This window comes from Furipterus horrens, unplaced genomic scaffold (genome assembly GCF_987537825.1).
Source record: "Furipterus horrens unplaced genomic scaffold, mFurHor1.1.pri manual_scaffold_8, whole genome shotgun sequence".
NCBI lineage: Eukaryota > Metazoa > Chordata > Mammalia > Chiroptera > Furipteridae > Furipterus > Furipterus horrens.
In genome coordinates this window covers 91,491,271-91,508,710 of record NW_028327178.1, presented here as the reverse complement: position 1 = coordinate 91,508,710, position 17,440 = coordinate 91,491,271, and the positions used below count along the sequence as shown (strand labels likewise).

Here is a 17,440-nt window from a genome sequence, read left to right as displayed (position 1 = left end):
TATTTAATCCCTCTGCCAGAAATACCTATTTTCCTGACCAATACCGCACTCAATAAATATTTGTCACATGAATGAATTACCCATCATTCAAGAGCAATTATGTGACTGCCACTGGGTTAGCTCTCATTATCCTCAGCAGCTCTGCAAGGGGAGTTCCCATTTTAGAGAAGAAACTGAAATCTATTTCAGATATCTACTAAAGGCCAGGTACTCTGCTAAGTGCTAAGGATGCAAAATCAAAGAAGACTCAGGCTCTGACCTCAAAAGTCACCCTCATCTACATGGAAAATAAAAAGTGGCAGCTCCCCCAGTGCTGGCCCCTCTGCCTACCATGCCATCACCCTCTCAGCATCTTACTGGCTTAAGTTTTCTTTTTTAGTTCAATAGTGTCCTTAGAGGAATTGATTTATTCTCCCAGACTAGAGTAAATCCTCTTGCAGCCTCTCAGAACATCACATGTCTAGTGGTAGGATTTCCTCACTGGTCTGGTTCTCCTTACATATAGATGCTACCTGACATGGGATGTCTATATGGCTGATTCTAGGGTGACTCTGGGATAATGTGACCTCAAGTGCAGGCAGGCTCCTTCTGTTATAACCATGCACCTAGCACTGGTGTCTAGGAAGATTCTGAACACTTATCCCCTTGAGAATAGACTACTTGCAGCTCAGAGCTCTTCAGCAGGGATTTAGTATGGTATGTATGGTGCGCTGGTTGCATAATGGCCTCAATCCTTTACCTCTCTGTGTGCCCATGCCCTTTGCAGTGTGACTGTGCAGCTTTTTCTATTAAGAGATGGCATCTGTTGCCTTATTTCTTAAATCTAAGCTAACCTTGGATGCGCTTTGACCAACAGAAGTGATGGTGTCACTTACAAGCGTAAGCCTCAGGAAGTCTTGAGCACTTCTGCTTGCACTCCTGTATCTCCACCACTGCTGTGAGAACATGCCTGGCTAACCCGCTGCAGGATGAAAGATGCATGGAGCAGAGCTGGGTTACCCCATTCATCCCACCCCAGGCCATGCTAGAGCAGCCAACAGCCAGCCAACCTCCAGACATGGGGGAGCCCAGCCAAGATCAGCAGAGCCACCACACTGACCACCACAGAAGTGAGAACAAGAAACAGTTTTTGCTACATACCACTGAAGTTTTGTGGATATTTCTTACAGAGCCATAGCTGACTAATATGCCTAGCTAGTTAAAAAAATATAAGAGACATATAGATAATTTTGGGAATCCTCTCCCCCAAAACCCAGGTATTCTCTGACCGTCCTGAGCACTCCCTGAGGGCAGCCTCTATTTATGCTACACCCTCCACTTCACACCACTTTCTCATGGTTTGCATTTTACATTTATAGCTATGATGGCTTCATTAAAGTCCTTCTCTCCCATGATGTAAGATTCTCCAGGATCCGGTTTTGCAAACCCCGACCATGGTACCTCCAGCACAATGTCAGGCACACAGCTGGTGCTCAGGAAAGGTCCAGGTTACCCATGATAACCATGACCAGTTTCTCCCCCTTCACCCCAACCCCCAACCTCTGCTCACCTCAAGAGGTGGGTAGGGCTGCATTCCCAATGCCTGGATCTCCACGGTTCCACTTCCAGCCAGGGGTGCCGTGGCACTGTACACCTCCACCACACCATTCCCACCGGGGTTGGGACGCCCAGGGGCACCCAGGCTCTGAGGTGCGGGTGGTGGGGGTTGGGGTGGTGGGGGTGGGGGCAGTGGTGGAGGTGGTGGAGCGGGTGGCGGAGGCTGGGTGAGGTAGCTGGGTGCAGAATGCATGCTCAGGCTGCTCTGAAATCAGAAGAGAAAATTAAAGCCTCTTGACACTGGCTGTCTTGTTTATCAGTGAAGGACATTTGCTTTAACTATGTGGAAAGAACAGCCATTCACAAGGCAGCTCAGAGGATAACGCTGAGGTGAGGGCAGGGAAATAGTTATGGGAGAATTCAGAGAAGCCATCAGCCAGGTGCTTCCATCCCTTTTCTTTATAAAAGTCAGTAAAAATGACCCAGCTTGTGCAGAAACAAGTTCATACAGCAGTCCTAATGTTGCTGCCTTTAGAAAGGCTTGCTTGTAGGGCTGGCTTTTAACTGGCATCTGAGAACCTGCCTTGCAGATGGTTTCCTATGTTGTTAAAGCTCTTTTGTCCACCTGGGGCACAGACCATACTGTATCAACTTGCCTAGACTGTCTGCACAAACAATGTGATTTATGGTGGACGCCTCCTTCCTATCTGGAAGCCTGGAATTTTAATCATTATGGCTGGGTGTCTGTGACCAATCCCCAATAAAAGCCCGAGCCTTGGAGTCTTAGATGTGTGTCCTTGGGCAGAAACACTGCACATGTCTTGTTGCGCTCCACTACTGGAGAAAGAAGTGTGTTTTGTGCAGCCTCTCCTAGCTGCCCCAAGAGGAGAACTTTGGAAACCTGCACCTGGATTCCTCTAGACTCCAACTGACATGTCTTTTTCCCTTCTGACCCTGCTAAATATCCTTTGGCTGTAATAAACCACAGCCATGAGTATAACCATCCTGAATCCTGGGAGTCTTTCTAGAGAGTCAGCAAACAGGTGGTTGGCTATGGACCCCTAAATCATAGCAATTGATTCTAGAAATTTATTCTACAAAGAAATCAAGCAGGTGGGCAAAATTACCTACACATGGATGTTATTTCAGTAGTTTTTATAACAGCAAAAAATGGCAACAACCTACACATGTCTATCCACAGAAGCCTGACTAAACGGAGGATGATCCATCCACATAATGGAATCCTTTACGGCTGTTAAAACAATGATGCTGAGCAGTATTTCATAAAGGGTGCTCCTTAGCCCTGACCTGTTTGGCTTCATTGGTTGGGGGTCATCCGGCAAAGCGACATGTCACCTGTTCAACTCCCATTCAGGGCACATGTCTGAGTTGCAGGTTCGGTCCCCAGTTGGAGTATATATGAGAGGCAACAGATCGATGTTTCTCTCTCACACCAAAGTTTCTCTCCCTTTCTCCCTCCCTTCCCCTCCCTCTTAAGTAAATAAATAAATAAATAAAAATAATAATAAAGGGTGCTCCTTTTAACTGCTCTTCTTTCAGTTCCACAGTCAAATATGTTTGGCAAAAAATTGGGATGACAAAATCAAAAGTATTTCTTGCCCAGACTGATGTGGCTCAGTTGGTTGGAGTGTAGTCCCATACACCAGAGGGTCAGGTTTTCGATTCCCGGTCAGGGCACATACTAGTCTGTGGGATCAATCCCAAGTCAGGGTGCATATGGAAAGCAGTCAATCAATGTTTCTCTCTCACATCAATGTTTTCTTCTCTCTCTCTCTCTCTCTTTCCTCTCTCTCTAAAACCAACTTTTTAAAAAAATCAAAAGTATTTCTTTACTGCAGGAAAAACCGAGAGACAAAGCAAGGGAAGAAGTAGAATGCCTCCAGAGGCTGCTCTAACCAGAGGTCCTTATTGTATTGGAAAATCCCAAGGAGCCAACTATTCCAAAGAACTTTTTGGGAAATACTGATGCAGAGTTATAGGCATAGAGAATGAGGTTAAACAAAAGGCAAAGTAAGAAAAGCAGATTCCAGAACAGTGCATATAACATGACCTGTTTATGTAGGTGTGTATACTATGAATATACAGGGGTGGACAAAAGTAAGTTTACAGTTGCACTGTGACAATCTTTTGAGTTAATAATGCTCTTATTGTAATAATAACTTGCATGTCATTTTCCAGACAAACAACTGTAAACGTACTTGTGCTCACCCCTGTATTTATTTATTTTTTAAAAGCTATTTCTATTTTTATTTGCATTCAAGGAGATCAGGAAGGCCAACATTTTGAGTGTTTTCTTTAGTGCAGGGAGTGTGGGTAACTGAATGATTGATTTCCCAACTTTTATTCTGAAAAATTTTAAACCTACAGAAAGATTACAAAAAGAATGCATAGAACACTCTTTATACTTCATCTTATTCACTCAGTTGTTACCATTTTGCCACATCTGCAATATTTGTGTGCATATGTATAGAGACATACATACACATATATTATTTCATCAAGCCACTTAGAATTAGTTACAGACATCATTACACTTGGTTCCTCAGATGCATCGCCTAAGAACAGAATATTCTCCTATATAACCACAATTTAATCATCACACTCATGAATTGAATATTAATATAATACTATTATTTAAAATATTCAAATTCCTCCATATTCTAATTTCCCCAATAACGCCTTTATGGCTTCCCCTCACCCCCACCCATAACCCAGGATCCAACCAAGAACTGCACATTGCAGTCAGATAAAAATATCTATTTTACAAGCTCTGGCTGCTGTGGCTCAGTGGATCGAGTGTCGGCCTGTGAGCCAAGTATCGCTGATTTGATACCCAGTCAGGGCACATCACTAGGTTGCACGTTAGGTCCCCAGTTGGGGGTGCAAGTGAGAGGCAACCACACAGTGATGTTTCTTTCCCTCTCTTTCTCCTTTCCCCTCTCTCTAAAAATAAATAAATAAATAAATAAATAAATAAATAAATAAATAAATAAAACAAAAAAACAAAAAAATCTATTTTCCAGACTGTGAATAATTAAACTTTTTTATTTTTTTAATTTTCTTGTGTATTTTTTAATGTTTTTCTAATGGACATGGAACACTTTTGTTAAGAATAAAAACAGGAATTAAAATAGCTGACTGTGGCTATGAAACTCCAAAGTCACATTCTAGGTCCCCACTAATGTGGCAGCTTTCCCACCCATAGCAGGGCTGGGCAAGGGGAGGCTGTCTCCTCAGCATGGGAGTGAGCTGGGACCAAGGCCCCTTCTTTCTACAAGAATCTGAATCTGCAGGAGTCAATGTGCAAACCTGGAATCAAGATCTCGTAAGAAGCCAGTCCCCTCCTTACCTGCACAGGTGGGGGGCCCTGGGGCATGGGTTGGTCCAGGGATGTGAAAGCTGACATAGCAGACATAAGCATGTCATCGCTCACCAAGATGTTGCCCTGCACCAAGGTCTGGATCAGCGGGGATGGGGGCACTGTGATGTACGTAGAGATCTGGAGAAAGAAAGAGAATGAGAGAAGGGAGGGATGGAAGAAGGGAAGGATGGAAGGAGGGAGGGAGGGAAGGAGTGAAGGGAGGAAATGAGGGAGGGACGGAGGTGGAGAGAGTGGGGAGAGAGAGAGAGAAAGGACATGCGTGAGGCACTGGAAAAAAGTGGAAGTCATGATGCAAAAGATCTGGATTCCGATGTCCCACAGACCTGAAATCCATTTCCACCTCTGATGCTCCCTGCTGCTGTGTGACCCTGGGCAAGTCACTCCACCTCTCTGAACATCCATTTCCCCATCTATCAAATGAGAATAAGTCACACCTCCCTGTAAGGCACATACTCTATGACCCAGCAATAATACTTTCTGGCATCTATCCTAGAGAAACACACATGTCCACAGGGAGTTCATGAACAAAGTATTCTGCATAGTGTTGTTTCTCATAACCTCAACGTCTCTCAATAGAGGAATGGGTTAAAAAAAATACAATATGATTGTGGATAGAATACTACATAGCAGGTAAAACCTAAAAGAATACTAGAATATAATTCCTGTGGATACTTAAATAAGTATGTGAAAGTATCTTAAAAGTTTGAGAAGGATATCCATCAGTAGTTACCTGGGGGCAGTGGAGAGGAATAGTGCCAAAGGTGCCTTGATTTGTAACACTTTTTTACAAAGGAGAAGGGAAACATGTATTACTTGCAAATATACAAATGAATAATAAAAATAATAATATGCTCTCAGGTTAATAGTGAGGATGAAAGGCAGACCTTACAAGAGAATGTCAAATGTGCAGTGACTGCTTCTCTCAGTAGATGGAAAGGGTGTTTTGTTTACCTTGGAAAGGTGGCTTTTCTTTACTGGCAGGCCCTGGGCATCTTCCCAGGTCACCTGTGTCTCTGTAGGACCTTTGGGGACAGCAGTGACTCAAGTCTCTGAACCCAGAGTCTCTGTTTAAATAGGATGTCCTTGCCTTCAACCAAGTAAGGACAGCCCAGGCAAGTTAGGAATGCCCCATATTATGGCCAGGAAAGGCAGGGTAGACCCCGGCTTACATGTTTTTCACAATGTCACATGTGCTAGGCTGAAATGAAAAATGGGAAATCATATTCACATCCATTCAAGCCACTTAGGCAGGGGGATTCATGTTTCTCCATAACCAACCGCGTGTGTTCTGAGATAACCTGTTGATTCTTGTATGTGCCCTTGACTAGGAATGGAACCTGCAACCCTGGTGTATGGGAACGATGCTCTAACCAACTGAACTACCCATCCAGGGCCTGAAGGCTTTTATTTTGATGACAGAAATTATGTCTATACAATGGATGAAGATAATGTTTTAAAGAAACAAGGAGCCCTGGCTGGGTAGCCTCGGATGGTTAGAGTGTCGTCCTGAAACGTTGAGGTTGCAGTTCGATCGCTGGTCAGGACACATACGACAATCAACCAATGAATGAATGCATAAATGAGTGGAACAACAAATTCATGATTCTCCCTCTCTCCCTGTCTCTCTCTGCTTGCCCTTCGTCTCTCTTTAAAATCAATAAATATAAATAAAAGAAAAAAGAAAAGAAGGAGACAAGTGGAAGTCAAAGGGAAATTAAACTCCTTGACCTGGCATCCTGAGACATGTCCAGCTCCCTTTATGAGGATTCTTTGATCCCTCTATGAGCCCCCCACCCAGGTGTCCTTGCTCCAGAATTGTGTTGCTAACTGAGGACTCTGGAAGCTTCTCCAGATACCTCCAGCCTGACCCTCTCTCCTGACCTCCAGACTTGTGTACCTGAATGCACCTTCACTGCCTCCACTTGCAGGTCCAATGGGCATCTCAAATCCATCATGCCAAGCTGAACTCCTGACATCCCCCCAAATCTTCTCCTAGCCTTTTCCCCACTTTGGTTAATGGCAACTCCAACGCTGGAGTCACACTTGATGCCTCTTGGTCTAAAACCCCACACCCAATCTATCCACCAGCCCTGATGGCTCCACCTTCAAAACATTTCCAAAGTCTCATCATTCTCCTGACCTCTGCCACCACCACCCTGTCTGGATTTGTACAGTAGCCCACTAATGGGTGTCCTGGCTTTCTCTCTTGACTGCCACCAAAATCTATTCTCTATACAGCATCTAGAGTGACCGAGTTAAAGTGTAAATCAGACCCTATCCTTCTTCTGCTCAAAACCCCCCAATGGCTCCCATCTCTCAGAGTGGAAATCCACAAGTCCCACATCATCTACCAAGATCCCCTTGTTGCGTCTCTGACCTTGTCATCTCCAACTGTCCTCCTCACACATTCAGCTCCAGCCATTCTCTCACCTCCTTGCTGTTCCAGGAATAAACCCAGCACATGCCTGCCTCAGGACCTTTGCACTTTCTGACCATACTTCGTGGAATACTCTTTCCCAGATTGGTTGCTAGACTCATTCTCTCACTTCCTTAGGTCTCTATTCAAATGTTACTTCTTCACTGAACTCTTCCCCAAGTACCATGTACAAAAATGGCAAAAACTCCCACCCTTGTGCTGGCATCCCCTATCTGTCTGCATTTAACAACCTGAAAAAAACCATAACTCTACAAATTTGTTTGGATACTATCTAACTCATTTAACTCCATGAGGATAGTGTCTTGATCTGTTTGTCCATCACTGTATCCCTAGTGCCTGCACAGTGCCTCTGATATATAGTGAGTGCTCAGAAAGATTTGCTGAATGGAGGAGCAAACAATTGAAAGAATACCTGGCCCTACCTGGTATGGCTCAGTGGACTGGGAATCGTCCTGTGAACCAAAAGGTCACCAGATCAATTCCAGGTCAGGGCACATGCCTGGGTTGTGGGGCAGGTCCCAGTTGGGGGAGTGCAAGAGGCAACTGATCAATGTTTCTCACATCTCACATCGATGTTTCTTTCCCTCTCCTTCTCCCTCCCTTCACCCTCTCTAAAAAAGAAATAAAATCTTTAAAAAAAAAAGAAAGAAAGAAAGAAAGAATACCTGGCGATTTGCAGGAGGTGGAGCCTGCTGGACTGCTGTGGGGGCTGCTGAAGGCGTGTAGATGCTGTTGGTGGCCAGTGAGACTGTGGCCAGGGGCGGGGCATTCCCCTGGCACTGTTCCCGCTTGTGGGTCATAAACGCCGGCAGTGAGTTGAACTGCTTCTTACACTTCCCACAAAGAAAGACATCCTCATCATCTAGGGGTCACACCGCAGAGTAGCAGGAGGGGAATAACAAAAAAATAGGCAGGAATAAAAGAGGGGTATTACAGTGAGAAAATGGGAGAAGTCCTGTATCTGGACCAGAATAACAGTATTCTGTGATTCCATGTGCATGGGTCAAGTGCCAATTTTGTGCTTCGTGGGAGCTTTCAATATCATGTAGCACCTGTGAGAGTATCAAGCATGTGCATGAAGGCATCAAAAAATTAGAATCAGGAAATAGTAAAGTGGGTTTGCTTCAAAGTTGAGAACTTCAGATTCTTTATCCTGTATGAATTTATTCATCAGTCACCAAATATGCCACGTGATGACACTCTGTGGCTTTGCAACCTGTTTTCCCCTATCAACTCATTCTATAAGGCTCAGTTCAGATGTCACCTCCTCCAGGAAGCCCTCCTAAAGCAGTGGCCACAGTTCCTTCCTCTAGATCCGCCTCTCATATCACACTTTCCCATCACCACCAGACTGTGAGTCCCCTAAGGGAAGAAAATACGTCTTGCTTTTCATCATAACTGTAGTATCTCCTGGGTACAGAGGAGGCCCTCAGTGGATGTTTGTTGAATGAATGGAAAACTAAATGATTAGCTAGAGTTAACACCACCCATTACTGAGGGCCTACTATAGGCCGTGCACTGTGCTAAGCACTTGACATGATGTAGCAGAAATGTCTAATTGTCATTTGACATTCACTCTCAATACAAATTTTAGTGGGAAACATGGCTGCCTATTAAAGACTATATTTCCCAGCCTTTCCTTTGCCCTCTCTGTGTCTTAGGGGCATGGCCTGTAAATTGGAGAGATTCATTCTCAGCCTGTTCTTTCCATAGAGGAAGGACTGAGAAGTGACTTCTGGGTCAAAGTTACAAGCATTGCCAAGCATCAGGGCTACTTGCCATTCTGGTGTCATGATCCCCACATTCACTAAGTGATTGAAAGAGGGTGTCCTCAGAGCTAAGCGGAGAAAGGCATTAGCCTCAAGATCCAGTCCAGGAGGAAGGGAAGATGGTTCAGACTCCAGAGGACAACCTGGGGACCATAGTGGGGAGTGCCCTCCCACATTCCCTCATGAGTATGACTATTTTATCATGGGGAGCCACTCACCCATCCCACTGGTGAAACTGAGCAGATACTCACCCAGTGGCTGGATAGCAGGGGGTGCATTGACACTCTGGCCTGTTGGATCAGGGACTGCTCCCTGGCCATCCAACAATGACTGGACAGCCAGGACGGTCTGATTATCCATTCCTGAAGAAAGAAATGAAACCTTTGGAAGGTGGTCCCAGCACCATGCTGACTTCACACTTATAAGCCAGACTCACAGCAAGCCTCCATGGTGCAGACAGCTGGCTGTGCCCCAATATACATGCTCTCCTACTTCCACTGCGATAGAACCCAAGACTTGGGCTGAAAACATCGTTCTAGAATAAAGATTATACTTCCCAGACAACTTCTGCAGCTAGGAAAGTCTAAGTTCTAGCCAATGGCATATATATGGCAGTTTCTGGGAAGTTTTCTTAAAAGGTGCCTGGTATTTGACCCCTTTCTTTGTCCCATCCTCCATTCTGCTTCTTAAAACAAGAATGTGAAGGTGGACTCTAGGCACCAACCCAGATCATGAGGAAAAGGGTACAGTACCATAGGGATTGCAGGGCAAAAAAAGTAGAAAAGTCCTGGGCCTCTGAGCACCTTGTAGAACACAGTCACCCTCGTTGCTCTGGACTGTCTTCCTCCTGACTCCCACATGAGAGAAATGAACTCCTAGCCTAGTTAAGCCACTGATAGATTGTGCTGCTCTCTTAATCATGGCCGAATCTAATCCTAAGTGATACAGCCCCTCTGAAAATCATGTTATCAAGTCTTCCTCATTCACATCCCACAAATTGCACAAATATGTTTGCACTAGGTGTCCTTGCTTCCCTCGTTTTCCAATGCATGCTTGTCTTTTTTATTCCTCAATAAATAGCATAATCATAATTTGTAGTCAGGGAACTCAAGAAGCAGACTACTTCCATGTTTTCCAATTAGTTGTCACTGTTGAGGGTCACAGTAGTCCACTTCTTATCCAGCCATGTTGCTATCTGGGAGACACACCTAAATGGACACCAAGGCACATTGCCTTCCTCCCAAATAAGTCAGAGGGTGCCTCCTTCTTTGTCTCCACGGGCAATGCTCTGCCTCCAATCTTTCAGCTCTAACCTGGACTCCTGCCCCAGCTTCTAATGGCAATGCAAATTAGGACCATTAGCTCATTAGCCAAAGTGAATATACTTTCCCATCACAATGCAGGCTGTGTCCCTCCTGAGGCTCGCCCTTCCCTTTTATCCCCTCCTGCTCCCTCAGAAACCACTCACCACCAACTAGCCCCTCTCCTGACACTGCCTGCAACCTCTCCTTTTCATGAGCCATGACACATGCTCAGATCTCTCCAGAATCCCCTCTCTCAAATGCATGTTCCCATCTCTCCTCTTTTCAACATCAAGGGTCTGATTACTCTCTGGTTCCCCTGTCCATCCCCGAATGTTTCTATTTTGAAAGGTTCCTTCTGTCTGGATTCTCCTCTCCTTCTTGTACTCTTTTGGGGCAACCTCCCTCACCCTCAAACTAGTTCTCCCTAACATTGCAGTTCATGCTTCCCTGAATGAGCTTCAGTAAATCTACTGTTTATGAAAACTGTTAACATTTGTGTGCAAATCTGTACATGAATATTGATAACAGTTTTATTTATAATAGTAAAAAACTGGAACCAACTCAAATATCCTTCAATAAATGAATGGGCCCTGGCTGGCGTGGTTCAGTGGACTGACCGCCGACCTGAGAATCAAAGGGGGTCACCGGTGCGATTCCTAGTCAGGGCACAATCCTGGGTTGTAGGCCAAGTCCCCAGTTGGGGGCGCGCAAGAGACAACCACACATTCATGCTTCTCTCCCTCTCTTTCTCCCTCCCTACCTCTCTCTCTAAAAATAAATGAATAAAATCTTTAAGAAAAAATAATAAGTGAATGGTTAAACTGGTATATCGAGGCACGTTCTCCCTCCTGGGAGCACACTCATGCCTTTCCCTTTCCCCTCTTCTTCCCCCACAGGTGTGCATCTCCTAAACTCTAAGGGACCCCACAAGACTTGGAACCAGGAAACCAATGGGCAGTGGCAGCTCATCCCGGGCTAAACCCCTGAACCTGTCCCCAAGACCCCTTTCCTCTGACTCTCCAGTGAGCTGCCAGCATCCCCACCTTGGTTTACTGCTTTCCCATAATGTTTCTAGAGAGCCAAAGCACCCCCACCTATGCTCTCTCCTGTTGCTTCTTCTTTCCTATTCCTTGTTTCACCATCCCCAGACTTCTTATTTTTTAAAACAATTTTATAAAATTAAAAAAAAATTTTTTTAGCAAGAGGGGGAGGGAGGGAGACAGAGAGGGACAGGAACATCATTGTATGAGAGATTGATTGCCTCTTGCACACCCCCAACTGGGGACCTGGCCCACAACCCAGACATGAGCCCTGACTGGTAATCGAACTGGAGACATTTCAGTTTGCAGGCTGGTGCTCAATCCACTAAGCCACACCAGCCAGGGCTATATGACATTCTTAAAATGACAAAATTTTAGAAATGGAGAATAGACTAGAGGTGGCCAGACATCAAGGATGGGGAGCAGGGGGAAGGGTGTGGCTATAAAAGGGCAGTATCGAATAGTGATGGAACTGCTGTGTGTGTTGACTGGTTATATTTGATAGGATAGTTTTGCAAGATATTATATTGGGGAAAATAGGTAAAGTGTATGTGGATCTCTGTACTATTTCTTATAACTGCATGTAAATTCTCAGAAAAAAATTATTTCAAAAGGAATATTTTAATTTAAAAGACACTGCCTATCATCCCGGCCAGTATGGCTCAGTTGATTGGAGGGTCATCCTGTACACCAAAATATTGGCAGTTCAACCCCCTGATCAGGGCACATACCTAGATTGTGCATTTGCTCCTCAGTTGGGGGGTGGTGCAAATGGTAGCTAACCAATCAATGTTTCTCATATTGATGTTCCTCTCTCTCTAAAAATATCAATAAACATATTAAAAAAAAAAAATACTGCCTGTAAGCCCTGGCTGCTGTGGCTCAGTGGATTGAGCATCAGCCTGCGAACCAAGTGTCACTGGTTCGATTCCCAGTCAGGGCACATGACTAGGTTGCACTCCAGGTTCCCATTTGGGGGCGTGTGAGAGGCCACCGCACATTGATGTTTCTCTCCTGCTCTTTCTCCTTTCCCCTCTCTCTAAAAACAGATAAAATAAAAATGACAACAAATTTACACACACACACACACAAAAGGATGTTTTTTAAAAAAAAATACTGCCTGTCAAAAGTATGGAGACAATGAAAAGATCAGTGCTTGCCTGGGGTCGCAGGGAAGGAATGAATAGGCAAAGCACAGAGGATTTTAGAGCAGAAAATACCCTGTGATATTATAATAATGGATACATGTCCTTATATATTTCTCCAATAGAATGCACAACACTAAGAATGAACCTTGAGGTAAATTATGAAATTTGGGTGATTATGATGTGTAAATACAGGTTCTTCCTTGGTAACATGTACCATTCTGGTGAGTTATGTTGACAGTGAGGAGGCTATGAATGTGTGGAGTCAGGGGGTATACAGGAAATCTCTACCTTCTTCTCAACTTTATTATGAACCTAAAACTGCTCTAAAAAGTAATAATCTTGCCCTTGCTGGTATGGCTCAGTGAATTGAGTGCTGACTTGTGAACCAAGGGGTCGCTGGTTTGGTTCCCAGTGGGTGCACATGCCTGGGTTGCAAACCAGGTCCCCAGCTGGGGGCGCACCAAGAGGCAACCACACATTGATGTTTCTCTCCCTCTCTTCTCCTGTCTCTAAAAATAAATAAAAATTTTTTTAACCTTTTTTTTTTTTTAATGCTGCCTATCTAAACTGAACTCCAATTGCCCTGCCCAGGTAGCTCAGTTAGTTACAGCATTAGCCCAATATGCCAAGGTTGTGGGTTCAGTCCCTGGTCAGGGCACATACAAGAATCAACCAATGAATGCATAAATAAGTGGAACAAGAAATCACTGTTTCTCTTTCTCTCTCCTCCTTCCTCTCTCTCTAAAATCAATAAATAAAAATTAAATAATGAAAATAAACTTAACTCAAACTAAATGTGTCACCACCACCCCTAAGTTTGCTCCTCTTCCAGCAATCCTCACTGATTACCACAGTCCACCCAGCCACAGCCCCTGGGGCACCCCTTGATTTTTCCCTCAACTTATCACCCCTCCCTCCCTGCATTTCTAGTCCTTCAGCAAATCTAGCCTATTCTGCCTCCCAAGTATCATTCAGATCCACTTCCTCTCCATCCCCAGGCCTGTCCCCCTGGCCCACGCCACCATCAGTTCTCGTCAGGACACCGGCAGTCATCTTGCTCATCGTCTACTGTCACTCTGGCCCCCTCCGGTCTGTTCTCAGAGCAGCCAGGGGGAACTTTATAAAACATACATCACATTGTGTTGCTCCCCTGCTGAAAACCCTTTCTTATCTCTTCACTGAATCCAAGGTAAAGTTCACAAGCCTCATCTCCAGCTGCTCACCCACGTGAACTTCTGTGACTTCTGTGAATCCTAAAAGACCTCTCTCCCCCGCAGAGCTTTGCAAATGTAGTTCCCACTGCCTGGGTCATCTCTAGATCCCCACAGTTCTGCTGCCCTCCCTATAGCCCAGCATGCATCACACTGTCCTAAGAACTGATTTTTCCTTTCTTTTCTTCATCACTCAATAAACAAACACATTCTTTTACTGAGGATTCACATGCAGTTAATTCAAACATTGTGGAAGACCATGGAACCTAAAGAGAAAGTAGGCCTCACCCCATTCTATTGGCCTCCCAGAGGGCACCACCACTGCCCCTGGCCCTCCACATCCATCACCATCAGAGCAGTGAATGTCGGCTGCGGTTATTTTCTTTACTATTTGTCTTTCCTACTACTCTATAATTGCTTGTTCTATCATTTCTATCTGTTCCCCACCGGGACTCGGAGACGCACTGTCTGGTTCAATGAGTATTCCTGAAACTGAACCTTTCCGATGGGAGGAGGGTTACACCCCATTTCATGGTAAGAACTCTGATCCTCCAAGAAGTGAAGGCACACGACTGAGGTCTCCTGGGGAGTTGCAGCACTCAAGGTCTCAGCCACATACCATTAGTCCGGCCTACTTTCTTTTCAGTCTGTACTCTAATTACAGGTACACTCAGCGTATCACGTCCCTCCAAGAACATCTGTGGGTCTGTATCCCCACAACATCAACTCTTTGCCCTGACCCTTAAAGTCACAGAGCCTTCCTCTACGACTTCCAGAAGTGTTTGCTGTCTCCAAAGGCCCACGCTCATTTTAGGATATTGCAGAGCATTGGACAATCAGCTGGCGCCCAGTGTTTGCTACTTTGGGTCTGAGAGCATCATGTCCCAGCCAAGCACACCTTTAGCACTCATCCTATCTTGGTCTTAGTTTATAAAACCCTGCACCCAGGGACTGTGCACAAACTAGGCCACAGATATTTGCTAGCTTTGTGAGCACCAAGCCCGGGCCTTGTACGCAGGTGGCGACTATCCTTTCCTGGTGTGAACCTGAGACTGTGTCACAACACGAGGTACACAGTCGGCGCTCAATACAAGTTCGTGATCGAAACGCCTGGCTTGGCGGCTCTGGCAGCCAAAGCCTTCCCACTGCACTGAAGCTCCCACTCCACGGTCCGCAACAGGACGCCACCTCTCCGCGCGACTCCAGGCCTGGTAGGCCCCACCCTCCCGGGCTGTTCCCTCCTGGAGAGCCTCCCGCGCTCGCCGGCAGCTGTTGCTGTTCCGGTCCGAGGCCCCCTCCCCGCTGGGCCAGCCCTGCCCGGCTATTCCGGTCCCGGTGCTCCCTCCCAGGGCTTTCTCTCCTCTACTGTTCGGGTCCCGAGGCCCGCCCCACCACTAAGCCTCTCCCGCCGCTGCTGTTCGATCTTGTGGCCCCCACCCCAAGGACAGGCCTTGATTCCCGCGGCTGTTCCCGCCCGCGCCCCTCCCCCCGGCTGTTCCAGCCCGGCGCCCTACGCCCCGCGGCCGCCACGCGCCCTGGGCCCAGCGCTGCGAGGGCGCGGCGGGAGGGAGCGCAACGCGGAACAGCCGCTTCCCCCGGCACTGCAGTCGCTCACCCTCAAGGGCCTCGAAGATCGTCTGCGCCATCTTGGAGCCGCTGCCGGCGGCACCGGAGCCGAAGCCGGGCTACGCGAGCATTGTGGGAGCCGCGGCGGCGGCGAGGTCGGGGCCGCCAGGGGGCGCCCAGGAGCCGCCGCTGAGCCCTCAGTTCTGGAAACCCCGCAATGGCCCGCAGGACCCCCACACCCTGGGGCTTCCCCAGCTCTGCCTCGGTGATCCAGTCACCGGCGCATGTATCCCCGCATCATTTGAAACCTGCAACTTTGCACACTGACCCATTGCCACCACACCGGAGCTAATTTCCCAAAATGTCTGTCTTTCTCTCTCTCTCTCACACTCTCACACACACGAGACCCCTCAACTCCACAACACTGCCCTTATTCCCACTGCACATAACTCCCACTTTTAAAAATATATATTTTATTAATATTACAGTAGTCCCAATTTTGTTTTCCCTTTGCTCACCTTTACCCAGTACCCCCCTTCCCTCCAGCAACCCCCCCCCTTAGTTCATGTCCATGGGTCGTGCATATGTTCTTTGGCTTCACCCTTTCCTGTATTATTCTTAACTTCCCCCTGTCTATTTTGTACCTACCAATTGTGCTTCTTAATCCCTCACCATATCCCCATTTCTTCCCCTTCCCCCTCCCAGCTGATAACCCCCTAAATGATCCCCACACCTATGATTCTGTTCCTATTCTGCTTTGCTTAGTTGGATTTGTCTTTATTTTTTAGATTCAGTTTTGATAGTTGTGTTTGTCATTTTAATGTTCATAGTTTTTATCTTCTTTTTCTTAAATAAATCCCTTTAACATTTCATATAATAATGCCTTGGTGATGATGAACTCCTTTAGCTTTACCTTGTCTTTAAGCACTTTATCTGCCCTTCCATTCTAATGAGAGCTTTGCTGGATAGAGTAGTCTTGGTTGTAGGTCTTCGCTTTTCATCACATTGAATACTTCTTGCCAGTCCCTTCTTGCCTGCAAAGTTTCTTTTGAGAAATCAGCTGATAGTCTTATAGGAACCCCTTTGTAGGTAACTCTCTGCTTTTCTCTTGCTGCTTTTAAGATTCTCTATCTTTCACCTTTGGCATTTTAATTACAATGTGTCTTAGTGTGGTCCTCTTTGGTTCTAGCTTGTTTGGCACTCTGTGCTTCCTGGTCTTGTATTTTGTTTCCTTCGCCAAATTTGGGAAGTTTTCCTTCATTATTTTTTCACATAAGCTTTCAATTTTTTGCTCTTCCTCTTCTCCTTCTGGCATGATTCGGATGTTGGCACATGTAAAGTTGTCCCAGAGGTTTCTAAGCCTCTCCTCATTTTTTTTTCAATTCTTGTTTCCTCATTCTGTACTGGTTGACTTTTTTTCTTCTCTATGTTCCAAATCATTGATTTGAACCCCCGCTTCCTTCCCTTCACCACTGGCTGTGTATGGATTTTCCTTCGTTTCATTTCGCGTAGTCTTCCCTTCTTCCCTTATGTGTTTGCTATACTCAAACATCTCTGTCAAGCCTGTGAACACCTTTATCGCCAATGTTTTGAACTCTACGTCTGTTAGGTTGGCTATCTCCTTGTTGCTTAGTTCTCCCACTGGAACCTTGATCTGATCCCTCTTTTGGGCCATACTTCTCTATCTCCTCATCTTGACAGGCTCCTGTGTTTGTGTGCCTCTGTATCTTAGGTAGAGCTGTCGCACCTGTTACGTTGGAGCCTTAGGTGTGGAGCCTTAGGTATTTGTCAGTACAGGGTGACCCGTTTCACTAAGTTGTGGTGCTCTATGTGAGGGAGGGGTCTGAGAGGGAACAATGCCACTTGCTCAATACTCACCCTTTTGCAGTCACTTCACCTACTTCCATATGGGACTTGTGCCTCTCTAGCTGTTGGCCAGGTTGAGGTTCCCAGAGTGGGTGGGTCTGTGGATGTTCTAGGACCGTGGGGGCCCTTTAGAAAAGCGGACTCCACTGAGAGACTGGTA

At 46.0% G+C, this 17,440-nt stretch overlaps 1 protein-coding gene across 1 annotated transcript in view; it reads right to left on the bottom strand.

Annotated features, from left to right (window-relative positions):
- ZNF341 (zinc finger protein 341) overlaps positions 1-15,516 on the bottom strand; it is a 40,531-nt gene extending 25,015 nt beyond the window's left edge. Inside the window, exons 1-5 of the mRNA XM_090286253.1 lie at positions 15,464-15,516; positions 9,397-9,507; positions 8,042-8,238; positions 4,907-5,056; positions 1,550-1,801 (exon numbers count right to left, since the gene is read on the bottom strand). Of these exons, the coding sequence (XP_090142379.1) occupies positions 1,550-1,801; positions 4,907-5,056; positions 8,042-8,238; positions 9,397-9,507; positions 15,464-15,494 (741 nt within the window). The 5' untranslated portion in view covers positions 15,495-15,516. The remainder of the gene's footprint in view (positions 1-1,549; positions 1,802-4,906; positions 5,057-8,041; positions 8,239-9,396; positions 9,508-15,463) is intronic.
- Positions 15,517-17,440: the final 1,924 nt, after the last annotated feature.